The sequence below is a fragment of the Triturus cristatus genome, chromosome 5_1 (genome assembly GCF_964204655.1).
Source record: "Triturus cristatus chromosome 5_1, aTriCri1.1, whole genome shotgun sequence".
In the NCBI taxonomy this organism is placed as follows: Eukaryota; Metazoa; Chordata; class Amphibia; order Caudata; family Salamandridae; genus Triturus; species Triturus cristatus.
Window position 1 is genome coordinate 328,856,521 of NC_140587.1, and position 27,599 is coordinate 328,884,119.

The 27,599-nt window shown below is 44.9% G+C and overlaps 1 protein-coding gene across 1 annotated transcript in view; it reads left to right on the forward strand.

Annotated features, from left to right (window-relative positions):
• The window catches only part of RAD21 (RAD21 cohesin complex component), a 343,159-nt gene that overhangs the window by 119,442 nt on the left and 196,118 nt on the right, over positions 1-27,599 (forward strand). Inside the window, exons 2-3 of the mRNA XM_085605069.1 lie at positions 6,233-6,409; positions 9,342-9,471. Of these exons, the coding sequence (XP_085461195.1) occupies positions 6,266-6,409; positions 9,342-9,471 (274 nt within the window). The 5' untranslated portion in view covers positions 6,233-6,265. The remainder of the gene's footprint in view (positions 1-6,232; positions 6,410-9,341; positions 9,472-27,599) is intronic.

The window sequence follows — 27,599 nt, forward strand, 5'->3', positions numbered from 1 at the left end:
TTATTACATGAAGAGAATCTAGGCTCTAAATGTATAAAGTTTTTTGGGGAGGGATACTTTTGCAATGGACTATGGTTGGTTTGGTCAGATCAGAATATGAACTCTGAGAAAACTGAAGTAGTCCCACCTCCAAATCAGTTTTAGCAAGAGGCAGAAGTCTGTGTGCTAAAACCTACATTAGCAGTTGTTACACAATAACTCATGTTATATTACAGGTTGATGCACTTTGCGTAATTTGGGGGAATTTTAAAACTGCTTTTGAGGGGGACCAAAATACAGACTGGGTGGCACGCACTTTTTTCATCCCACTTAAAGCCCTGCTTGGGGAGACACACAACCCAGCACCTCCTGTCTAGTTAGTTCTGCAAGGGAGTAGTTGACATGGGTGTAGTTATAGATCTCCACCCAATACCCTCCCAGCTCCAAAAATATCTAGTTTGGTAAGGCAATTGTTAAAGAATGTGTAATAGGTTTTTGGTGCATTCCCAGGTCTACAACTTGTGGTAAATCTGTGAATGCATCAAAATCCATTGATTTTGCATAGGAACACCCACGCAATGCCCATGGAAACACCTCCCTGGCGCAGAGTAATGCAACACATTGATTTGTGCTGCATTGCATTACTCGAGATTTATGAACCACTTAGGCCACACAAGAGGGATGCAGGGCGTCTTGTAAATATGTGCCTTAGTATTTTTTATAGGGATTCTATTTATTGCACTTCAATAAATAAATGCTAGCGGTAGAGACAAATGATCAGGTGTTTGAAAGGTTTGTAAACATTGGTACCCACGTGTAGGAGGTTTCGTTGAGCCGTATTCCTATTGGTGATGATTATTTCAAAAGCGGGATAAAATAGCTATTGAAGAAGGTATATTTATTCTACTGGGGGGGGGGCCTAGATGAAAAGCGCTATAGGTAGGTTTTGCAGACATTCCTGCGCCTTAGACAGTGAGGTCATCTGTTGTGTGCCTGATGTGGAAAATCACTTTAAAGCGTAAGATTGGAAACAAGACACTCGCACCAACACTTAAACCTCTGACGGGGGAATTCTGCCAATTACGTCATGTAAGCGGACACTGAACTTGACTCAAAGCGTGCCTGAGATGTACAGCTAATGGCTTCCTTTCTGCACAGCGGCACCTTTCCCCAAACACTGAGGTCTTCAAACTTTTTGGTGCTGAGACCCCCTTGTCAAACGTTTTTAGGTGGAAGGACCTCCTTCTGATAAGTTCTAGAACCTGGTACTCCTTGAACCTGGTACTCCTTATCATAGACAACTATCGACAACCATAAACGCCCCCAGTTCCAACAGCAAATAATTTTTACGGTTTGGAAATAATAAACAGTGTTTATCAAACCAAAGGTCAGTGAGCGTGGGGGTGTAGTCAAAGGTGTAGCTAAGAACAAACACCCTCATTTATGATGAATTGGCGTAGGGCAGTGCCGCAAGCCCAAGCCGCCTTGCTGCGCTGCCCTATGCCAATGTGAAAGGGCAGGAATGCATAGTATTTATGAAATGCGGTGCATTTCTGTCCTTTGGGTTGGCGCACAAATTGCTGCTTAGCACCAACATAGACATGATTGTTTTTGTACAGGAAGGGGCACCTTCCTTCAAAAACACAATCCCGAGCCGAGTTGTCCTCTTTCGATGCGAGCTGCAGAATGCAGCACACACAGAGCAAAACACGTGGAGAAATAAACGTTTACCTCGGCTGGCAAAGCCCATGGAACACCATCTTGACGCATAGTAAAGCAATGCAGTGACTTGCGCTGCTATGTCACAGCCTATGACAGAAAGCACTGTAAATATGTAGGTCATTACTTTATAGTTGCATCACACACAGTGTAAGAGTGCTGCAAAACGTGCAGTTTTACGATAAAATGGTGCTTCCAAAATGTAGATTTTTAGTAATACCAGAGCGTATGTAATGCAATTTTCATTTTTACATCACTGTCCCTTCAACACACCTTTCGGGGTAGTAAGGGCTGTGTAAATGCAGTTAAAATTAAAAGCACACACTTCACAGCTCAGTTAACTCTTTGCACTACCACTCAAGAAACCAAATCTTGTCATCACAAAGCTTGGAGTGATTTGATCAATTAGAGCCAGAACCAGCTCCCAAGCACTCTTTACACTTGCAGATTAACTGATAGGCACATTTGCATTTCACTCAGGCAAGCAGGCACCCTGGCACAAAAAACTTATCACCTCACTAGAGACTCAATTGATTGTATTTCAGCTGATAACGATCTAAATTAGCCATCCCAGGACTGCTGTCGTTATCCAAAACGAAAACAAAGGTTTTGGATTGCAGGCACAAGTGAAGCGGGGGAATGGGTGACCCCTTTCCCAGGCCTCCATGGCCAACCTGGGGGTCGCGCCCCACAGATTGAAGACCTCTGCCCTAACACAATCTCGAGTTGCAGTGTAATTGTTGGTAACTCAGTGGACTGGTAACACACTATAGTTGCTGTTTTTACTTTGCAGGTCAGAGGTCGGACCTCCAGCACGACCGAAAAACCCTATCTTTTGTATGACCCTGATAAAAGGAGTACAATTGAGGTGGATAAAATAGACTGTTTGTTAATCGCGAGTCCTAGTTCTGCCTGAATTGTCTGCTACACACATTGTCAATGTTGTGAAAAAGAAAGGTGATATCTGCGTAGTTAGGGTCATGACCTTACTGATTCAGAGAGCTCCAGCAGTATTAGCAGCGCACAATCTGGGTATGCCTGTCAAAAGAAGAAAAGTCTCAGTTGGCTAATGTGCCTGCTGCAAAGTACTCGCTGCAGAGCTCAGATCTGAATCCCCGCAAAATTCAGCATTCTAGAGCATTCTACGGCCGGAGCAAGCGCTAGACAAAACAAATAAACACAAGTTCATGTCTGCCTTGTAGTGTGAGTGTGCGGTGGGAGCGTGCGAGGCAGAGAGGAGACACCATGCGCGTGCACATTGCCTGTCCGTGCACATGGTTTGTCTCGCTTCGCCTACCAAACCCACAACCATAGTCTCGCCAAGGCGAAAGCAGCGCATGCGCTGCGTTCGATAGGCGAGACCTAAAAACAGGATGGAGCAGCTCCGGCTTGCATTGCGCCATGCGCCTAGTCCAGAATAGACAAGTTTTTCTAATCCCCCTGGGGCAGATTGTTGGTGAACACCAACTCCCTTTTCAAAACAGCACAGAAACAACTCGTGTCTAGTGGCCTTTTTGATCCCCACCAGTGCCGATTGGAGTTAAAGGCCTCTTGTCTGTCTCTGCAAGGGGAGAGGAGACTGTTGGGGTCATATTGGAGGTGGAGGCTAGACCTGATGTGTTGGCGGGTCACCCCCCACACCTTGTAGCAATAAAACAAACTCCAAAGGTACTGATTGTAACTCCCTACATCAGTTTCCCCATAGACCTGACAGTCAAGTTCAAAGTTGGCCTGCTTCATTCACAAGACCTACTTGAGCTAAGCTCCAAAATGCATATACAGTTAATATCCTTTCACATACACATGATCCTATGCTATACAGCGGAACTCCTGATCTCCCAATATTTTTTCAGTCCTGTCAAACTGGTAGTTACCAGTCTCAACAGACTGTGTGAGGTCTTGTAGGTGCACAGGCCTCCAACACCTACGAGAAACTAATACTATTTCCCCACCTTCAATGTGGCACTAGATTAATTGTTACAGGCCACACATCTCTCCTATCTACCACCACACTCTTTCTGGTCCTGAAGAAGCGCATGGTATCTCCTCCTGAGACCGATAAATTACGCAAAACATTTCGATCTAAAACATACCCACTAGGGGTGTGTTGTAAGTCTAGCTACAGAGGGCTATTACCTCACTCATAGCAGTACTACCTTTTGGTTTTTATTAATGACAGAGGGACTTTTTCTTTAATACATTTTCTAGGCACCCCTCCAGTCATTTTTTTAAATTCATGTTAGGACACCACTGCTACTCATATCCCCACACACCCTTACGGCTTTATCCTGAAAAGATCTACGAAAAAGTGACCCTCTAAGTGACCCGTAGGGCATTGCAGCGCCGGGCCGACAAGGAGCAACTGCCCAATGATGAAGCATGACATCCTTTGGGGTGTGTGAGGGCACCAAGAACAGGACACACTGTCCCCAGTAAACACAGTATTGGAACGACTATTGTTTCTTTCTCTACCTCTTTCATAGGAACAGTGACTCTTGTGGGATAAAGTGTCATTCTCAGGAGCACGAGTCACTGGACCTTTATCTGGCTCCTTGTCCCCCCTCTCTCATTTTGAAACTGGTAGGTACCACAATGGAAGCCAAGTGTTCCAGACTGGATTTCCTTGAAACCAAGCTTGAGAGCATGGACCAACTAGATGAGTGTCAGTAAAGACATTAAATAGTTCGCTTTGTGAAAATAAATAACATTAAAAATATTTTCTGCTTTAAATGTAAGCGCAATATATACCATCAATTCCTTCACCATACTACCCAATTTAAGTATTTCTGGCTTAGTTTTTAATTTCGTATGCCAGACATTTTGTAAGGACAAAATAGCAAGGTAACATAGCCTATATTTTGTTATTGTTCTCTTTAGCAACTCAATAACTCAGAATCGGATGTAGCCTGAAATTTGGAGCACACTACCAGTGTTTTGCACTGAATATATTTGTAATCAATGGAAAAGCCATTAAGTTTTTTTTTGTTTCCCCATCTCCCCAACCCCCTGATAACTGAAGATTCCTCACCTGTTTTTTCATCTTCCTCCTCTACCTCAACCCCTTGGGTATTTACGAAGCTGATGGTGGTGGTTGCAGCTTATCTTCGAAGGTCACCTTGATTGTAGGCTAGCTCACTGCTGTCAGACATGGACTACCTACGGGCAACAGTCAACCTGCTGGTATCCATGGGATTTTCAGCAAAAAACAAAATCCCATCTTCAGCCAAAGCAGAGGATTGATTCCTTTGATAAGTGGTCATCTTGGACACCTGGGCTTTCAAGGCCTTTCCACCCACTGCGAGTCTGGGGCATTCAGATTATGGTCCTGATGTTTGAGGCTCACGTTTGTGTTCTTGCACAGACAATTCTGTGGCTTCCTGTTTTCTTGGCCTTGTGCATCCAGCTGGTCTCGTGTGTTTGTCTCTGCTTTTCAGTGTGCAACTAGTGCTCTAGTAGTCGTGATTGCACAATCAAACATAACATACTACAGAACCCTTGCTGCCCTTAGACAAAGCTTTGATACACCTACAAAGCCGTACTCTGATTCTCCAGCAAGTCACACTGTAGCTAAATGTCATAGTCCTGCCCTTTGTGAACCAGCCTTGTTGACCCAGCACCTGACTCCTGAGAACGTGGTGTTTCGATTATTCATGAGCAAGGTCAACCCCAACGTTTTCACCTAATAGATGAGGATTGGAAACAGACTCGTTGGGGAAGAGGGTCTTGTAATCTGTGTTGCTTTCAGGCTCCTGAATGCTGTCAGCCTACTAGGATGCTAGAAGAGTGGTTTTCTATTTTGTACAATATGTACAGACTGACAGAAAAGTACATGGATTTTTGTCTGGATCCGTAAAAATGTTACTGAAAATCTTAAATAAAAATGCACTGCGTACATCATTCTCGCCCCACGGTGCTTGCCTTCATGTTACTTTCAGTATAGTCCCCTTGCTACTGATTGTCTTGTGCTTGTGTAGGCATTTTGTCATCCTGGAACCTATAAAAGTCACCGCTCCCTTTTCTAATCACTGTGCCATTTATTCTGATCACCAATCCCCATCGATTACTCTCACTTAATACACTGCAAGCCAGGTATGTCTAGCATAAGCCCACAACATTCCATACATGCAGGATTTCTGAGACTCATATCTACATACACTTATTTCAAATGTAACTAATTTGTGTTATTGGGAATATGTAAATCTGGTACTGCTTATGTGAGTTAACACCATATCTTTTCATTGTCTAACTGTAGAGATCACCCACTCTTAAAGAAAACGGACCCAAAGCAGTATTTCCCACTGAATGTTTTTGATATCTCGCCTTTTAGTATATTCCAGTTGGCTAGTTTATATGGGGTTTTCTACTATCTGACTTCCTGACAAGGTGACTCATTTAGAAGTTTGAAAACGTTTATTGTGGTCCTGATATTAAAACCAAATTCTGCATTTTTTTTTTTTTATTGGTGCCACATTTATTTTTTGTTAATAATGAGACATAAGCTCAACTTAACCTGTAAATTTATTTTATTTTCTAGGTGTTCCTTGGGTGTTCCTAGGCTGCTGGGACAATGTTCTACGCCCACTTTGTCCTGAGCAAGCGAGGGCCGCTAGCCAAAATCTGGCTAGCGGCCCACTGGGATAAAAAGCTAACCAAGGCCCATGTTTTTGAGTGTAATTTGGAGAGCAGCGTTGAAAGCATCATTTCGCCAAAGGTACGTATCCCAAAGGTGTAAACACCTATTTGTTGGCAACTTTTCATTTGCACTGTACCATGCCATTTGGGCTGTCCAGGGCCTACCCGAAGGGTAACTTATATGAATTAAAAGGAAGGTTTGGGCCTGGAGAACGTTTTTTGTTTTTGCCAGGTCGACATGACAGTTTAAAACCTCGCACACAGGCTGCAATGGCAGGCCTGAGACATGTTTAAATGGCTACTTAATTGAGTGGCGAAATAAGTGCAGCAGGCCCACTAGTAGTACATAATTTCCAGGTCCTGGGTACACGTAATGCCACTTTACTGGGGACTTGCAGGTAAATTGAATATACCAATTGGGGATAAACCAATGTTATGTTTTAAGGAGTGAGCACATACACTTTAGCACAGGTTAGTAGCGGTAAAGTGCACAGAGTGCTAAGGCCAATAAAATCGTAATTCAACAAAAAATAGCAAGAGGAAGGCAAAAAGTCTGGGGATGACCCTGCCTAAAGGACCAAGTCCAACAGTAACCGTGCATGCAACAGCCTCTAATGGAGTCTTGTATCAAGTGGTCACCATTGTAGCACTGATAACTGAACAGCTTTTATAGAAATTATCTGAGAGCCCATTGTATGTTGATGTTTCCAGAGGCTGCCAAGTAGTGTGTACTTCTTCACCGAGCAGGGACTGTGCCTCACTTTAGCTTCCTCATCTTAACATGAAGTTAAGCTGTTGTGAGCATGTGCTTTGTGTACAGACCAGGATGCAAGATTCAATTATCCTAAGCATGAGACTTTCAGAGATTGTACCCTTGATCATTGTCATGCTCAGTGTGTGACGGTGCTCCGCAGATAGTACACCAATACAAAGGTAAAGAAGAGATCAAGTTCAACGAGTCAAAAATACATCCTGAAGTCAGGCTAAAGCCAGCTGCTATTGGTGTTTAACCTGCCTAGCAAACTTGGCATGTCACTGCAGCACCAATCCATACATTAGTCTTATTTTCTTTTCATTTAGGACTTTAATGATGGTTCTTGCTCGACACATTTCTCTATAAATTTAAAGTAAGTCTCCACGGGGCTGAGCAACGGCCATCCCCTTTTTCATAATTTTCTAATATCACAGGTATGGCAACTGGAAATTAGTGGCAGGGTCTCACTAGTGAGGCTCTTCCTACTGCATAACTGTAGTTGGTCTCCAGTACAGACCAGAGTTCAGGGACTTATAAGCATAGAGCATTGTCTACATGACCCTTATTGGCTCTTACAGCAGCTTTCTCCTGGCTGGCCCCTTCATTCACTGCTCTTTGCGAAGGTCTGTGCATGTCTCCAATGAAAGGCCGAAGGGACAGCAAGCTGCAAGTGAAACATATTTTTTAAGTGATCGTAACCAATACAGCTGTTCTCTGCCCTGATAGCCTCTTTTGAACGAAGCACCTTGCTGCTTCAACCTTCCATTTTGACAGTTTGTTCTGACTTGTTTCAACAGTATGCTAACATGTCCTGCTGTATATGAGAAAAAAGTATTGTGAAATATGTGGACCTATTCCTAAGAGATCGCGGTGGCACAATGTAGAATTTGGCCTCTTTGTAGCAGCTGGAAAATATGCATTGGGCATTTAAGATCAGACGAGCTGCAGAGTGCTGTGCAACCAAGAAACGGTTAGGAAGATAGTGCGAAGTGACAAGTTAATTGTTTTTGGCCAAAGTCCAGTTTGAAATGATGAGATTGAATAAAGTTTTTTCTAGAAGGGACTTGGAACAAAATGGGTCAGCCCATTCTTCCCTCCCACAATCCCCCCCCCCCTCCAATTAAGATCATCAGAGAAACAGCCAGTGACCTGATTAATCGGTTTTGAGGGTATTTATGACCGAAGATAAAGCACACATGGTTTATCTTACATTTTTTACGGATTCAACTAGTGAAGGCAGAGGACCAAATTCATTGAGCCATGGAGAGAAGTTTGTCGCTTGATTGTTGGCCAAAAAGCAATGCTTTAGTTTTTTCCACTGTTAATTTTAAGATTGAGTACATTATTTTGCTGGATGAAATCACAATCATGAGCAAAAATTAGATTGAACCTATGCTGGATTATTAGATGGAAATGATTTGGTTATCATCTACTTATGACACTATAAGCCAAATGAACTTACCAAGGTTCTCCGTGTCAAACGTTGAATAGGGTGGGGCTTAATGATTATCCCTAGGATATTCCATATCTGAGATTAGTAGAGCTGGAGCTCGATGAGGTGGAGGCTAGGGCCTGGGTTTTAAGGAAAGTAAACCATCTATTCTAGAGCAATGTCAAAAGGCATCTTCATTATTACTAAATATTCTTGCCAGTCCTGCCCATCTCTGACCAGCCACCAGCCGGTCTGCACTTCCTCTCTCATTTCATGAGCTCACCAATAATTTGTTGTACCAACCAGCTTTCACTTCCCAGTTGTGTCCTGACCATTTTGATCCCCACTCATGTCTTCTCCTTCAATTTTGATTCTGTCCTGCCCAACTGTCTTCCCAGAGTAGGGATACCAGCCCAACAGTATCACCTTTCTACACAATCTGCACCACTTCATGTATGGATATCTGGTTGTGTGGCCTGACGTTAACCACCAGATTGTGATCTCTTCCTAACCTAGTCACTTACCTTCCATGGTCACTTCTACAATGACCTTTGCTTTACCAATCAGTCTTCCTCAAGGCCACCAGCTACTCTCCTGTGCCTCTTTCCGACATGAGAACACCCCCTCCCCCTTTCCACTACTTCGCTTTCTTAGCTTTGAAGGAGAGGCAAGTGATCCATAAAGACGTGCTTTTGTTTGTAAACTGAATAAGCTGAGCTTTGCCTCATTTTGACATTGGGTGTTAAATGAATCTAAAACTTTTTTGACTGTCTCTTGAGGGTATGCTTTTCTAACGAAATGTGTATGGTCTTTATAATTTTTTAGGTGAAGATGGCACTGCGGACGTCAGGACATCTTTTACTGGGAGTAGTACGAATTTATCACAGAAAAGCGAAATATCTTCTGGCTGATTGTAATGAAGCTTTTATTAAAATCAAGATGGCTTTTCGTCCAGGTATAGTTGCAAGATTACTATTGTAATATGTAAATTTAAAATAAGTATTTCATTCTTGAACTTTTGGTACTTATTTCTGTTTTAAAGTGTTCTCATTTTATTGTTGAAATGCACCCTACATATTAATACTTAATTACTAAACTATAAGCAAATATTTATTTCCAAAAAGTCTAGTTTGGTGGCTGAATTCTTGAACGGGCTTTCAATGTAAGAGTTTTTTTTACTGTTTTCTCTGAATCTTTTCTATTAACAATATACTGTAAACCTATTGCGATTTGTGGTGGTTCCTATCAGTACAAGTTTCTGTTTTTCTGAATGCTGCAGTAGTAAATTAGGAACGCCCTTGGTGTTGGCAGCCCTAATCAGGTAACTCTGATAGTTCAGGTTGGATGAGAGGTAAGGCAACCATTATTCAGATAACCGATTGAGAGGCTACTTTGTAAAGGACCTAATCTGGTTTGTCCCATCTTAAATTGGTTTCATCCAGGTCAGCCTCTCTGGGAAAAATGACATGCCTAAGGAAGGGCAGGGCCTAGGTTTATGTGAGCCTTTATAATTTTCATAGATTGGCCAAAATATGTTAAGGGTTTATCAATGCCCTGTAATATCTTCATGCGCCCCACTCGTTCTAATTAAATGCAACATTAATTCGTTTGAGATCAGTTTGTGAGGTTGCTCAGACCATCTAAGTTGTCACTGAACGGCTCAAAAGTATTTTGTTTTCCCAGATGGTGAAACCATTAATCATATCTACGCTTCTTTTTAAACTTTTTCAAATTTGATTTGGCCTTTTAAGTATGCTTTTGTCAATCTTCTTGCAGCAAATCTTAGAGTACTGCATTTTATTGGAGCATGCGTATAGCACTTAATACTCATGACCGCTGCAGTGTGCTTCGATTTTCATTGGTTCTCAGGGTCCCTTTGGTGGTGTGTAGTTGGAAAGATGTTGAGTGTTGTATATCAGAGAAGTGAGATGTTGGCTAAGTTACATAAGGTTCCGAAAAATGCTCAAAACAATGTGCAATATATGCCACACTGGAAATATGTGAACCGTTTTGGAGATTGAGGAGTTGCATTCATATACACCATGTGAACAGTTTGTAAGGATCTAAATCAATACGTTTAATGGGAATGGAAAGAGCTAGGCCATTAGTTTTGGTGGATTTGGCAGTGATGGTCAAGAACTCTTTACTCTGTCTGGCATTTATTTCCAGACCTTGGCTGACTGGCAGAGGTGGTGGTTCTGCCTGTTCGAGTCTATCAGAACAACTGTGCTGTCAATAATGGAGACCTGCATGAGCACAGAGATACTGTTTAACTATAAAAGTGAAGTTTTTTGTTTGAAGGGCTATTGATATAGTCGCCTGACTTTCTCAGTGAGATATCAACATGGCTTTAAATGTGGTCTTTCTAATTAATGGGAGCCAATGTAGGAAAAAGTCAGGTTTGATGTGGGTTCGAATCAGTATGCTATGAAGCTGTCTGGCAACAATTAGTGCAAAAGGTGCATGAAATAAACATATCCCGATCTGGTGGTGGCTGGTAAAATATGAAAGTGCTGTGGCCTAAAAATTGGTGAACCAGTAAGCCTGCAAATTATCTTAGATAGAGGGTATGAGAGTGTCTTTACTAAATCTCAGCCTTCAATTGGGCTTAAATTTAGGTATCTAAGTATTCCTCTGATTACCTCGCATTGCTGTGGGAAGTAAAGTCCACGTGGAGCGCACAGGGAGCGAGTTGCAGCTGGCGATGCTCGTGGGTAGCGCAGTTAGGGTCTCTTCTTGTGTGGTGGTGGCAAGAGTTGATGCGTGTCAAACGTTGCCAATCCCAAAGCTGCTTTCATGCTCTGTATTCGAACACATGGCTTAAAAGCAACATTGAGACTGACTGGGCAGGTCAACCCAGTGCTCCCTTTGAGTACAGGGAGACTGGGTCTCTGTCCCTATATCGCCCTCATACAGCACCGATTGAAAGTGCAGATGTACACATGTCAGGTTGGCTGCATTGAAGCCAACGGCTAATTGGACATTCGCACTTCAAGGCAGCAGGCAACCATCAGGATGGACGGAGGGATGTCCCATCCAGACAGAGCCACACCTTCTCCCCCTTTCAGTACTGAGCACACAGTACTTCTGCCTGTCCCTACAGTACTCATCATGGGCCATATAATTAATATGTGCAGTGTGTGAATGCTCACATTGAGGAAGGGTTAAGAGGAACCGCCCCTGTCCCTATCCATACTATTCGTCAGGAAAAAATAGAGGGCATGTATACAGCATTTGCCTAATGACGCATGCATTACCATAACATGGCTGTCTTAGGCGCACTTTGTAGTCCCTCTATGAGGTTGCAGAGTACCGACAACATACAAATTGTGATGCTCCTAAGGCATGGCATAAAGTTATAAAATATACTGCCATTGTTATTAGGTTGACAGATTGGGCATCTGTCTGTGACTAGCCCAGAGTTGATTGTTTTCTCACAGTGGCTAGGTGCAGAGTTAATCTAAATTTGAAAAATTAGATCTCGTTACAGACTCTCTCGGCTTAATATAAAAATCTGACTGTTAGCAATTTATGTTCTGGGGAACAAAGCGTCACATGGCTGCAGCATCCTTTGACCAAACCGCGTTTTCAGTACACTGCCAGTACGTTGATTTTATTATCTAAAATGAGTATTTCGTCCTTATGGGGCAAGGGATTCTTAAAGCCTGTTAAGTTGTGCCTTGTTGTGCAGGCATTTATTAAGTGCTCAGACACTCGAAGACTGTTCAAATGCAACAGATGGGAGAGTGATGATTCAGCAGAACAGTCAAGTACGTTTCTTTACAAATTCTTCCCCTAAATTCTAAGGTTGGCCCCATTTTTGTCTTGTATTTGACCTCTGCTGCTCCTTGGTTTGAAGTGACTATCAGTTGCTTAAGGTAAATGAAATATTTTCTTTAACCAAACTATTGCTGAGCATGTATGAGAGTTGGGAGTACAAATGACTCACAAGGTTCTGCCTTTCCATAAGAAGCTTGGAGAAAGGTATTAGGGCCCAAGTAAAAGGAAAGCTTCTTGTGGTTAGGTTAGTTTTGAAGCACTATAGTATTTTGGGAGGAAGTCTATTTTTGCGATGGCGACGACACATCCGAAATGGTGTAGAAATGGGATCCAAGTCTGCAGAAATTCAAAAAGGGGCAGGAGGGCTTGGGGGGGGGGGGGGGGGGTACCAGTACTGAGTCAACAAGTGCACAATATGGATGCACAGATATGTGGACCTCTGGTTCTAACCCTCAGTTTGTGGTCCCTGAGTAAGTCATCGACTTCAGGCATGCATAATAATCTCCAAGGCTTCATTGTGGGTGTGTTTTATCTTGTTTTAGTGTAGTGTATTATTTATATGGCTTTGGTTGACTCCAGGTCCTTGGATTTTTATTTTTGCCGTCACACAACTACGGCTAGGCTTTTGTGCTAGGAGAAGAGGGTGATGTCCTGAAAAAAGAGGCAGAATTTCGAGTGTCTAGTTCTCTGCACAAGCATTGAGCAGAAGGTTGCTTCATTACCTAGCTTTCCACATGCTCTGGTAGCCTTTTTAGGTCTCATTTGGGGCAGTGCGTATGCGCGGTCTCTTAGAGATCTATTGTATTGCGAAAAAACCTGCAAAGGGCTTATAGCCCACCCTTTACTTTGCATTGGCTGGCGTTCTTGTTTCACAATTATTTTGTCTTCATTATTAAGCAGCAGCTGGGCTGGCTTCATGTTTTTTGGCCGACCTCATTCCAGGTGGCTTTAGGAGGATTTGGGTTTCACGCAACCTATATTCAAGACACACACAGCAGCTTCAACCCAGCCCATCACATAAATCTCTCCACTCCAAACAATGTCCCTTTACTCTGTGACTCTGCTCTGCACCAGTGCATAAGAAGGCTAAAATACATTGGCAAAATTGATAGCCCTCATAAATGCGAGAGCTAGATGCTTGTTAAGGGTCAAATCCATGCCAAAATACTTAGTCTTCTGCATTGGCGTAATAGATAACATTTCATAAAGAGCTTTTACAACTGAATTGCCATACCCAATCTGAAAACTATATTTAAGAGACCATTCTGTTTTTGTTTCTATACATAGTATTTTATAAGGAACCCAGAGAAGTGGGAAAGGAATGCAACAGAGATGCTGAGGTGGTTGTCCGTTCTATTAAAGCTGTTTTCAAATGGGTCACTTTGGATACTAAAATTATGTATCTGATGAATCAGAGCTCACTGTTCTGATGGAGATGCTATTGTTCCCCTGCATAGCTTCAAGTGTCACATCCAGTATATCTTGTGGTTTGTTGCTGCTCCCTTGTTAACTGGCCAGTTGATCTGGGGTTGGAATGTTAGGGCTTTCCTAGTTGTTCTTCAGATCAGTCACCAGCGAGAACACTACTGGTAGTGAGCTGAGTTTCTCAATGTTTAGCACACATTGACTGGTGTCACCTTGTGCCCTAAGCTTTGCATCTAGCCTGTTTATTTTCGTTGCCATGTCTGAAATTGCCGTGGCAATAGTCTGCACAGTATCCATTCCACCTTACGTGATTACCATGTGAGCACGTTCATCGTGGCAGCCAGAGTTGAGTTTATTGATGTCAATATTGCTTCTTGGTGAGGCCTACTAATTTGGAGGTGATGTTTGTTATCTGATAAACTTTTATCCGCAGATTCCTTAACTTTGAATTTCCCAGGCATCAGACTGGATCCAAAAGATTTTTGCTTGAGCAGTAACAGTAAGGGACATTGATCAGCTCTGCATGGCATAGTCTGCTCTGGAAGTGGAGTCTGTGTTAACTATATAGGTGCAGCTTTGGCACGCTGACGTCACTACTTTTCTTTCTGCGCCAGATAGCGCTCATCTGGAGAAAGAGCTACCTCTGTCGGTTTTTTAATTCATTCTTTCGCCATTTTGCAGCGTGAATCTTTCTGGATTCACTATGCTGTGCATTATTCCGCCATCTTGTGGTTGGGTCCGGAATCGTAATCTATTTTTTTTTTTTTTGTAGTGGCCCAGGTGGGCGGCGCCGTCCCACCTTTTGGTGACGACGGCATGCTTCCTGCGGAAGCTCCCACCTTTGGCCGCCATCTTCAGATTCTTTTTTCCACCGTTGGGTGTGGATCGTTACCGAAGAGTTCCAGAGTTTTGGAAGAGGAATCAAGGAAAATCAAAGAAAATCGACGAAGAAGCAAGTTTTCAACTACACCGGACTACAGGTCAGGTACCCGGAGCGACGAGGGAGAAGTTTTGAGACCAAAACCTTGAGTTTGACGGAGGATGCACTCGCAGGGGGCACCCTGAGCGCGGGGATGGACAAAACACAGTTCAAGTTTTGCGCCAATTGGCACCCCAAGTACGCCCAGAGGCATCCGCATCCAGTCCGCAACCTCTGCCTGCCTCTCGATCACAGCACCGAAGACCCTCAGAGTAAGGGAGAGGCAGAGAAGGGCGAACCACAACATGCAGGGCCAGGGGCCACCTCATCGCTCCAAGACTTGGGTCTCTCCAGTGGATAGGAGCACAACATTGCCGAAGGACCAGAGGACTGTACGGTCGTCTAGGTCCATAAGAAGACGTCGAAGGAGGTAAGGGAGTCGTCGACCCCTAAACACTCAGGTGACACTCGAAAGGGTGAAGCTAAAGCCCGGAGCGACACTCACAGAACTGAAGCAAAGTCCTCGAAGGGAGCTCTGCCGTCGAAACACTCTACGAAAGCAACAGCTACCAGGGACAGCCAACCAAGTGGATCCTTCAAAAAGGACTCCCAATCGGCAAAAGCCCTCGAGACAAAGTTCGTAAAAGATTCCCCTCAAAGGACACCTTGGCGCCGAGAAAAGAGAGGCAGACTGCGTCGTCAACTGCCACGAAGAGAAGCGCTTCAACCCTCCACGCCTAACATGCCGCCGAGATGGAGAGAAAGAAGAGGAGGCTCGAGATCGAAATGGCAAGCATCCTTCAACGACAAGAGCCAGTACACCATCCCGCCAAAATCCGCGGTCGAAGTGGAAAGAGGAGACGAAGATGCAGAACCGCCAAACTCCTTAAACAGTCAAACTCTGGGACGAAGACTACTATTTCAAGGGAGTAGGCGACGAAGACCTTCAATCCTACCGGTACTCGACATCCTCTGAGGCGCAAAACATGGATTGGCAAGATCTCGACAGATTCGCCGGAAGAAGGGGTAGACACGTACCCTTCGAGGCCCTCGCCGCCAGATGACATAGGGGTCTACAACATGGTCGTGCAGAAGGCTGCACAGACTTATGGGGTGAAAATGGAGGAAGAGAAGCTGAAATCATGTTTCCTCCTGGAAACTCGACTGCCACAACAAACTAAGAGCCAATTTCTGCCCATGCTCACTAGTGTGCTGGATCAAGGAAGAGAGGCCTTTAAGGAGCCTGCAACATGAGAAGCTGTGACCCCAAAGACTGAGAAGAAATACAAACATCCTCCCCATGACCCGGCATGCAAGGTTTAGTGCCAGCCGACTCCATTATTACAGCAACAACAAGGAAGAGGGCCAATGTACCCACTAATGCCGACCACCTCCAGACAAGGAGAGTAGGAGGATGGATCTCACAGGGAGAAAAGTGGAGAGAATTGCGGCAATCCAATGGCGCATCGCTAACTCCAACGCCCTGTTCCACAGGTACGCTTACCAACACTGGGATGAAGTAGGACCGCTCCTAAAACATCTACTGGAACAGTACCAGCAAAGAGCAACTCATCTGGTAGAAAAGGGGAAAAGCATGGCGAATACATGCCTAAAATCGGCATTGGATGCGGCAGAAACATCAAGCAGGCTAATGATAGGAGTGACAGAAGACACACATGGCTCAGAATTTCGGAATTCAAGCCAGAGGTGCAAAGCAACATCCTTAACACACCTTTTAATGGAGAGCAACTGTTTGACTCGCCAGTCGACGACAAGTTGGCGCAGCTTAAGAAGGACAACGAAACAGCAAGGTCCATGGGGGCGTTGCTGTTCAGGGGAATGAGAAGGTACACACCCACGAGAAGACCGTGCGGTAGGGGAGGCAGCGGGCCCTCCACATGGCACCAACCGTTCCAGAAAGGCTACCAAGGGAACAACCAAGGCCAGCAACAGCAGGGACAGCAGCAGCAAAACTGGCAGTACCAGTCCCGGGGACAGTCCTTTTGGAGGGCGCGGAAATGGAAGAGGACAAACACGGAGAGGAGGACAACAGCCCTCAACCAAGTGACTTCATCAAAGAAAATGCCCCCACCCTAGCAACACCTCAGGGAGGGCGGAAGGACATATAAAGGGGAGCTGCAGCCAAACGTTCAACGACAAACAGTACTTCGAACACTGAACACCGGTAGGGGGAAGAATAAGACTGCATCCAGGAATGGAGAAAGGTCACATCGGACAAATTGATACTAAACATCATACAATACGGATACTGTATAGAGTTAGAAAAACAGCCTCCGAACAGAAAACCAAGAAACAGGGCACACTGAGCGAAGGAACTCTCGCTCTTGCAGCTAGAAGCACAAGAACTGCTCAGCAAGGAGGCAATTGAGGTGGTACCAAAGGAACAAAGGGGTTTACTCCACTTACTTCCTGGTGCCAAAGATGGACGAGACACTAAGACCTATCCTAGATCTAAGGTTTCTGAACAAATTCATAAGAACACAAAGGTTCAAGATGACTTCCCTACAAGAGGTAATACCACAAATACAACAAGGGGACTTCATGGCTACTATAGATTTAAAGGATGCATACTTACACATCCCCATCAACCACAAACACAAGTGCATTGTAAGGTTTGTGATCAATCAAAGCCACTACCAGTTCACAGTACTGGCATTCGGCCTCAAATCCGCACCATGGGTGTTTACAAAAATGCCTAGCAGCTGTTGCAGCACATCTACGAAGGCAAGGGATACACGTATACCCCTATCTCGAGGACTGGCTCGTAAAGGCAAGTTCAGACGGCCAATGCAGACTACACATCCAGCAGGTCATACTAACACTGACAAGACTGGGTTTCTCGGTCCATTGGGAGAAATCGTCAACAGAACCAGAACAGATCAAGATATTCTTAGGGGGCAGATATTGACACCATTCAGGCCAAAGTGTTCCCCAGCAGGAAGAGAACATTGGCGATACTGAAGGAAACACGTCATTACCGCAAGGGGCAAGTTCTGACAGTGAGGACGGTGAGCAAACTGATGGGAATGATGGTCATGCATCCACCTAGTCCCAAATATCGGACTATACATGAGAGCATTCCAGGAATAGATCCAGCAGCAATTGTCAGGCCATAGGGAGTTGGGAACATCTTGTGGTTTTCACGCACGCAGTGCATCAGGAAATAGCGTGGTGGAAAAAGGAAAACATATCTCAGGGGAAGCCATTCACACAACCAACTCCAACAGTGACCATCACAACGGACACCTTTCAGCTGGGGTCGGGCACATACATGAACAAGCTCAAGGTGAGGGGTCTATGGTCGCAGCAAGATGCGGTCAGACACATCAACTACCTGGAACTAAAGACTGTATTCCTAGCCTTAAACGCCTTTCAGAAAGAGCTGTACGGGAACAGGGTGTTGGTCCAAACAGACAACACAACCACCGTGTTCTACATCAACCAACAAGGAGGAACACAATCGGTACCATTATCAGGGCTAACACAGGAAATTTGGAGATGGGCCATCCCACTGAAAATAGACCTACTTGCATTTCATCTCCCAGGGAAGGAAAATGTGGAAGCAGACCGGCTCAGCAGACAGACGTCGGCATCCCTCGAATGGGAGCTCAACCAGCAGGAAATAGAGAAGCTTTTCCAGAAATGAGGTACTCCACAAATAGAACTCAACAAGAGAGGGAGGGAAGCTACTGGAGCCACTCTTGATCCCCCTGGACTATATAGATCAAACAACAAAAGAGTGCATCCTGGAACGGATATAAACTCACTTTGTTTTTAAAAGAACCCTCACTCACCAACCTAGTTGGTGACATGCTTCATCATTGGGTTCCCACCAGAGAGGCCGAGTGCCTCTCCGGTGTGCTACAACGCCTGAATTACAGCGGAGCTGGATTTTGTGAAGTCAGTGCAAGTTGTGAATAGTGTAGGGAGTGAATTTAAAATGGTGTCGCAATTTAATCCAAAAATAATTTTAATGGTGGGAAACTGGACACAGTTAAAAAGGTGCGTCGGATGTGTTAAAGCTGGTTTTACTAGACCAGTTACATCCTAATGCATGTAAAAGTGGTCAAAATGTTTCTGCTTCTAAAAGTATTAAGCGAAGCATTAGTCAGGACCTAAGAGGACTACCACGGCGGTGTGCGCTCGCTAAGGCGCACCCTAACCTGTGGAGTCTAGGACCGCTTAAACTCACGGTTCTTAAATGGCCTTCAGGACTTATGAAAGCTTTAATCTCTATTGCAACGAAAAACTAACACAGTAATTCACAAGGTACATATCGACAATTTGGCGTGCCCCATTTGACAGTGTGTACTAGATGACTCTCATGCATGTCCTCTGTAGTGCTGTCTATTGACAGCGGTGTGATTTTGCTAACAAGCAAACAGTAACTGGCAGTGTCAGTGTCTGATTTCTATTTATTCAATGAAATCAAAATGCAATGTAGTCTTAATATCTAAGAGGCAGAAAAGACCTTTAAATTTGGGTCAACGGGCCTTTAACAATGTATGCCGGTTGGGGGTTCACAACCCGCCAATCTCATGGTTGGAAATTATGAAAAACAATTAAAAGGTGCCGTCGTCAAAGCTCAGAGTGATGGATTGCTGAGTAATGGAGGCAAAGGCAGGCTTAGTGCATATATAAAGGAAAACGTAGGACTTTGTATACATGGTCAAGTGTCGACCATGTATACAAAGTCTTACGCGAAGTAGGAATAAACCTCACAACACGAGTCCTGGTTGGGGGGTGGGACTTGTAGTCAAACTCTAAGTAAATAAAAGAAGGCTGTTCGAAGATGGTTACCCACGACAGCCTTTCTACAGAGTAGCTTGTATCGTGGACAGCAAAGCTAACTTACTTCGTCAAAGCCTGCCGCCCGCTGGACACCTGCCTGTACCCTCCTGAAGACTCGGAAGATAACGTGTCCTTCATCACGTAGACATAATATAGGAAGTGCCCAGCTTGTGCGGCGGTGTGATCACGCGGGCGTGATGACGTAGTTACGTAAAACCGCTCATGCCTGAGAGTGACTAGAGCGCTAAAGCTTCTGTTAATCTTGCGTGTATGCCAAAAAAAGCTGAAGACTCAGCGTAAATGATTATTGAGATACGGTGGCATAGTAAAGTAAAAAGTCACATACGCGCAATGTCAATTGGGATGCTGGAAAAAATCAGTGTTAAATATATAGAAAAATGGACCGTTGTGAGCTCAATCTACAATCTTATATATTTCTTTCGGAAGAAGCTTATTAAGTCAAGGAGGTGCTGGTAGTCATCAATACCGAACGCCCACTACCTAGATCTGTATAAGAGCAAAGTAGAAAGTAGGGCTACCCTGTTTGTTCTAGAGGTGGTTGGACCATACTGTTTTGAAAAAAGAGGGTTTCTCCAAACTTTATTAGTTTTTGGCTACTCTATTAGCATATGAGATTTGCGAAGTGTAACTGTGGTGGGGTTAGGTGGTACTACCCAGTCTGCTGATATTGGACAATAGAACTGTATTGAGGATATCAGCCAAAATCCTGGTAAATTATTGCCTGAGTGTAAACTTTTTTTTAAAAGGCAAAAAGTGTTTACTCTTGCTAGTGATGAGAGGCAATAAAATTGTGTTGGAGTTATTCTAACTGAGTATTATACCTAGCGTCTTAGCACAGAGCCCCAGGGGATATTATCATTAAATCCCTGTGTGTTGGTGGAAAGGCGGTAAATCCACCTCTGTTCTATTCCCTGGTTTAATCTGTTCGATCACCGTCCAGTGGAGGTCATTCATAGTATGGTTAGTTTGAGCAAAATGTTCGGTTAGTTTGGTGGTGGTCTTTTTGCACCGGATGTTACTCCGGTGTTCCCCGATACGTTGCTTTATTTTGCGGGTAGTCATACCAACATACCTGGTGCCACAGGGGCAGGTTATTAGGTATATGGCGTTCGACGAATTGCAGTTGGTATGTGCATGTTGCGTCCAGACTTTCCCGTGTTCCAGCTTAAGTGTCTTTGTTGCTGTGGTCAGATGACAAACGCTGCATGACCCGCAGGGAAAATTCCCTGTGACTTTTGGAAGACCCCAGGATTGAAGGGTTGATAGAGCATTGTCGTTCAAAGATTGCCTAGGTCTAGTGTGGACAAGGACTTCTTTGATACTCCTGGCTTTTTTAAAGAAGAATAATGGTTTTCCCCATTTTATGTTGTTGCTTTCTAAAATTCGCCAATGTTTGCGTATTGATTTAGTTACTGCATTAGATGCAGTACTGTACGTGGTAACACATGTCAGTGGAATTTCCTCCACGGGTTTAGGTGTTTCATCAAGCAATGCTTCTCTATGTTGGTTTCTCGCCCTCTTGAGGATCTTCTCAGGGTAACCTCGTTTTTGTAGTTTCTCAGTAAGTCCCGCTGATTGTGAGCGGTAGTCTTCCATCTTGCCACAGTTGCGCCTTAAGCGGAGATACTGCCCAAAGGGGAGGTTCTCTCGCAAAGGTCTGGGTTGGAAACTAGAAAAGGCCAGGAGGTTATTTTTTGCAGTGGGTTTTTAGTGTGTCTTCGTTATCAGTTTTCCTTCTGATTTTGTTATGACCAGGTCCAGGAAGATCATCTTTCTTGTCATATTAATTGGTGATCTTAAGATTGGGGTCATGGTTGTTGATCCAGTCGAAAAATTCTAAAAGTTGACCTTCAGACCCCTCCAAGATCACTAAAACGTCATCTATATATCTCTTCCAGAAAGATATATATAGGACGAAAAAGGATTACTTGTGTCCAGAATGTGTCTTCTTTCGAAATCATGGAAATATAGTCCCGCCACCCTAGGGGCGAAGGTACTGCCCATCAATGTACCTGTAGATTGCAAAAAGAGGTTCCCCTTGTATTCAAAAAAGTAATTTTTAAGGGCTAGTGTGGCACATTCTACAACAAATTGTCTTGGTGTCTGAAAATTCCATGTGCTCGCTTCCAGAGCATCACTGATAACCCTAATGGTATCATCCTGGGGTATGCTTGTGTACAGGCTCTCGATGTCGAGAGACCAAAAAGGTGGAGTAGTCAACCACCCTGATGTCTTGGAGGAGAGCCAACAAGCTCTTGGTTTCTTTCAGATAGGTGGAGGTGTCCTGGATCAGGGGTTTTAAGAAAAAAACACAGTATTTGGAAAGTGGTTCCAAGAGGGAACCAATGCCAGAAACAATTGGGCGACCCGGAGGTGGTGTCCTGTTTATATGGGTTTTGGGTAGAGTATAAAAGTATGTCCTAGTACCCTCACCCTTAGTGAGGAAATCTGCCTCGTGTTTGCTTATATACCCATTGGCTTCTGCTTCTTCGACTAAGTTTACAATGGTCGCTCTCAATTCTGGTTAGAGGTCGGCTGGTAAAGGGGTGTCGTTTTTCTGATTGTCAAGGAGGCGTCTATATTCTGTGTCGTAATCGGTAGCATCCTGAATAACCAAACCTCTGCCCTTACCTGCTGATTTGATGACAATCGTAGTATTGGACTGGAGGGATTGCAGGGCCTGAAACTCGGTTGCACTCATGTTTTTAAAGACTCCGGTCTCCTCAAAAGCCTCTACATCGTTAAACACTGCTTGTTCGAAAGCGATTAGTTCTGCTGGAACAGTGTGGGGTGGAGGTGTAAATGTAGACTTAAGGCGTAGTCCTGTATCACTTGTGCTTGCTAGGGAATCACTAGGCTGCTGTTTCTCAAAAAAGGACTAAAGTTTTCGTTTTCTGAAAAAATCCGCCAGCTCACAATGCAGGTGGAAACTTGTCTAGACGTGCTGTCGGAATAAAACCTAGACCCTTTTCCAAAACTTTTTGTTCTGTCTCGGTCAGGTTCAAAGATGAAAGATTGTAGACTAGGGTCTCTGATTGCTGGGGCCCGCTTGCTGGCCCCTGGATTTGCTCTGTGTGTTGTTCCCCACCACCTCGTCTTGTTCCCAGTGTACCTGACTCGTCCCGCTTCTCCTTCCCCGGCCTCTCCGGCCCCTCTCTAAAAAAGGGGGACGGTACATGTTCTGAGGGTATGGTCTAACTGGCATAAAGGCGGGGGTTCCAGCCCGTCATTGGTTACTGATGTTGGTATTGGTTGGGAAAATTGCCACCCTGCTTAGGGAATATTGGCCAATTGTGTCGGTATTGTTGCTGTCTATTCCTCCATTACTCAGTAATCCATCACTTTCTGAGCTTTGTTGACTGCATCTTTTTAATTGTTTTACATAATTTCCAACCATGAGATTGTCTGGTTGTGAACCCCCAAACTGCATACATTGTTAAAGGCCCGTTGACCCAAATTTAAAGGTGTTTTCTGCCTCTTAGATATTAAGACTACATTGCATTTTGATTTCATTGAATGAATAGAAATCAGACAGTGACACTGCCAGTTACTGTTTGTTTGCTAGCAAAATCACACCGCTGTCGATAGAGAGCACTACAGATGACATGCATGAGTCATCTAGTACACATTGTCAAATGGGGCATGCCCAATTATCGATATGTACGTTGTGAATTACTGTGTTCGTTTGTCTCTTTCTTCGTTTCAACAGAGATTAAAGCTTTCACAAGTCCTGAAGGCCATTTAAGAACCGTGAGTTTAAGCGGTCCTAGACTCCACAGGTTAGGGTGCGCCTTAGCGAGCGCACACCGCCGTGGTAGTCCTCTTAGGTCCTGTGGAATGCTTCGCTTAATACTTTTAGAAGCAAAAACCTGTTGACCACTTTCACATGCATTAGGATGTAACTGGTCTAGTAAAACCAGCTTTAACACATCTGACGCACCTTTTTAACTGTGTCCAGTTTTCCACTATTAAAATTATTTTTAGATTAAATTGCGACACCATTTTAACTTCACTCCCTACACTTGCACTGCCTTCACAAAATCCAGCTCTGCTGTAATTCAGGCGTTGTATCACACCAGAGAGGCACTCTGCCTCTCTGGTGGGAACCCAATGATGAATCATGTCACCAACTAGGTTGGTGAGTAAGGGTTCTTTTAGAACACAGTGAGTACTTTTTTGCTAGTTTATTTCCGTTCCAGGATACTCTTTTGTTGTTTGATCTACTCCACAAATAGACCTATTTGCAACACACCAGAATGCAAAATGCCAACACTTCGCATCCAGACAACCGGACCATCGGTCCCAAGGGAATGCGCTATAGATAAGTTGGTCAAAGAGCTTTGCATACGCTTTTCCCCCGATACCACTGATACACAGGGTACTCGGCAAATGCAGAATCGGCAACATGGCGCTGATACTGATAGCACCTCAGTGGGCCAGACAGTCCTGGTTCTCGCAGATAGTGGAAATGGCACAACAACCAGCACACAGGTTCCCAAGAAGAAGGGACTTGTTAACAATGCAGAACGGAAGGGTGCTTCAGCCCGAACCAGAGGGTCTCAGCCTAGCAGTATGGCTCCTGAAGACCTAGAATTTGAGCACCTGAAACTACCAGCAAGTACTACGGCAGTACTCAGGGAGGCAAGGAGGCCTACGATAAAGTGCTACATTGCAAAATGGAAGAGGTACTCCCAATGGTGCATCAAGGAGAAACTACAATGGAAGGTCACAAGGGAATCAACAGTACTAAAGTACTTAACGCACTTGTTACAAAGCGGATTAAGCTACACATCCCAGAGGGTGCACTCGTCTGCGGTGGTGGCCTACACAAGAAGAGAAAAGGGGGAAAAGTTTCTTCACCTCTCAGGTGGTGAAGAGATTCTTGAAAGGGGCCAAGAGAATCGCCCCCCAAAGAGAATGCCAGCACCAACATGGAACCTCAACGTAGTGCTAACTCAATTGATGAAGGCTATTCACAAGGCTACACTGCACATGCTCACGCTAAAGACTGCCTTCTTAGTGGCGATCACGTCACTACGAAGAGTGAGTTGCAAGCGCTCTCACTCCAAGAGCCCTACTTACAAATACACAAGGACAGCATTGTAATGAGGGCGGACCCACACTTCATGCCAAGGGTGGTGTCTCGGTTCCATATTAACCAAACAATCCTAATACCAAGTTTTTTCCAAAAACCAACCACAAAAACAGAAAGGGCTCTACACACACTAGACGCCAGAAGGGCTGTAATGCACTATATTGTGGGAACAAAGGAATGCAGGAAAACTAAACAGTTCTTTGTCTCCTTCGCTAGCAGTTTTCTGGGACGACCAGTCACCAAGAATACCATTGCACGATGGATTGCGCAGACAATTCAACTCTGCCACAAGCAGGCAGGACAACAGTTACAAGGAGCAGCTCAGGCTCACTCAACAAGGAAGAAAGGAGCAACAATTGCTTTTCTAGCGAACACACCTATCCAAGACATTTGCCAAGCGGCAACATGGTTTTCAGTGCATACATTCACTAAGCACTACTGTGTGGATATTCAAATGAACAAAGAAGCGCAAGTGGGACAGAAGGTCTTACAACACATATTCAGTAACCAGTGCTCATCTTCCACCCAGCCACCGCAATGACAAAACGTTAAGTCTATGCATAGCATAGTGAATCCAGAAAGATTCACACTGCAAAACGTATAGTTTCTTGCCTGTCGGTGTAGTTTTGCAGCTTGAAGACTTTCTGGATTCACTAGCGAACCCACCCTCCTCCACCAGAAAGATGAGACAGGAGGTAAAGGGTTAATGATAAACAAGACTTTACAAAATAACAGGGAAAACAGGATTAATACAAGACGAGAAAAAATCCGAAGATGGCGACCAAAGGTGGGAGCTTCCGCAGGAAGCACGCTAACGCCACGAAGGACACCAGATGGTGGGACGTCGCCGCCCACCTGGGCCACGAAATTAAAAAAGAGAAAATACTACGATTCCAGACCCAACCACAAGATGGCGGAATAATGCACAGCATAGTGAATCCAGAAAGTCTTAAAGCTGCAAAACTAAACCGACAGGTAAGTAACTATAAGTTCTTTTTTTGAGACGTTTCCTCCTGGTTGCATCAAGGATGTCTTTGAGAAAGGCAGGGTTAAAACTGTGTGGTGCCTGTCATCGTGCCATGTCTGTTACCCATACCATATGCGTCTGGGGTGACCCTGGCCTGACCATGACTCTAATTTGTGCTTGGACTGCTGGGCCACGGCCCGAAGGCTTTGAGTGCGTAGTTCCTCAGGCTGCGCGCAGTCCGACAGGCAACGCTGCAGAGATCCCGATCGAGAGGGAGGATGCAGTACCACTCCAGAAGCCCCAAGTCCTCTTCCTCCCACTCCATACCGAGACATTTGGGGAAGAAGTTGAAGCATGCTTCGACTTGCCCATTTTAGTCGGCTGACGGAACGAAAGAGCATCTACATTTGAGGTGCGTTTTTTGGGAATTATTGCCAGGGCTGTCTTCCGAGCCTCCCAGCTTTTCCACGTGCCTGAGCGACCCCCGCTAAGATAAAAGAATTTTACAAGGCCATGTATTGCGTTTTTTAGCGCAATCTCCTGCTCCCTTTTAATGAAGCAATAACAGATGTCCTACTAGGAACCTGGTCCAAGCCCTGCACAGGGTCTTCTGTGAGCAGGACAGTCCGGTAAACACTGCATGCTTATTGGGCTGCTACTCCCACACACTGCGGGACACAGTTGCCCAAGTGCTGTCACAGGTCCAAGAGGAGGCTCAGGCTGTTAACTCGCAAGCCATCAAGGGCGGGAGAGACGCAGCAAAGTTCACCATTAGGTGTGGTTTGGATACGACCGAGTCACTCAGCAGAGAGGTTTTCTCAACGGCAGCTCTTGGACGCGTCTCTTGGCTGAGAACATTTGGCCTTTCAGGGGATGTCCAGGCTTCCCTCATGGACATGCCTTTGACAACAACAGGAGTTTAGATATGGGAGGAGGAGCTGGTTTCATCATGGCTGCTCGGAGCTGAAACTCCGTGGATCCCCGCGCACAGCAACCAGACGCTGTGCTTCATCACAAACCAGCAGGAAACTCACTTCCGACATCCGAGCATTGGGAGCGCCTGCCGCTGTGGGTGCCCTTCCTCCAAACTGCTTTGTTGCTGTGCAATCGGCAAAAATTTGCCAGGCGGTCGCGCCTCAAAATGGCGCATGGGGCGTAGCGGACTTGCTTTTTTCTGTAACAGAGCGGGGGCAGCAAAATCAGGAGCGGGCCCCTGGGAGACTGCATCGGGGTAGTGGCGAGACCCGGAGCTGCCCCCTCTGCATCCCCGGTGGGCGCCTGCAGCAGAAGAGGAGCAGCTGTTACCGATGGTGCAGCCCTGATTCACAAGGAGCGACGCAGACGCTCTGCATGCAAGGCAGCAATCACTAAGACCTAGAACCACCCAACGATCCCCCCGGTACCTGTGAAACTCCGTGGCAACGTGAGACATAGCAACATCTGGTGAGCACTATCGGGAGCCTGTGGGAGTCTGCACTGGTGTTGCGAGAGTCCCGCACGCCCTAGAGGACACGCTGTAGGGGCTGTGAGGCAGTGAGTGGGGAAGCGGAGAAAGCCTCATGCGATTCAATTGGGAGATTTGAGAACCAGAGGGTGCCTGAAAATATCTTCATAAAATTTTTTTGCTAATATGTCTAAGCTGGATATGCCAAGCCTGACCCCAAAATGGCGCCCGCCAGGGAAATACTAGCAGTGAGGGAGGATCCTGATGTATAAACTGGATCAAAGGCATCACTGAGTAAAAGACGCACAAAACAAGAGGCAAGACAAAATGCAGAGTCACGCGGTTAAACATATCCTCATAATCATCACTCCTTAACTAGGGCATAAGACCTGCTAATGCAAGGAAGGGTCAGGCCCTGGCTTGCCTGACTCAAATGACGCCCAGAATCAATATCTACTATGTCTCTATGAGGGCCTATTGAGGATTAATTTCTGAAGTTCAGGTTTCTTTTCACAACCCCTCTTCAGTTTCACTCCCGCCAAGTGGACTGCAGACAAGAATGATGGTTTGTCCCTCAATTCTAGAGACTGTGGAACTGTCCCTTGCATCTCTGCTCTCTC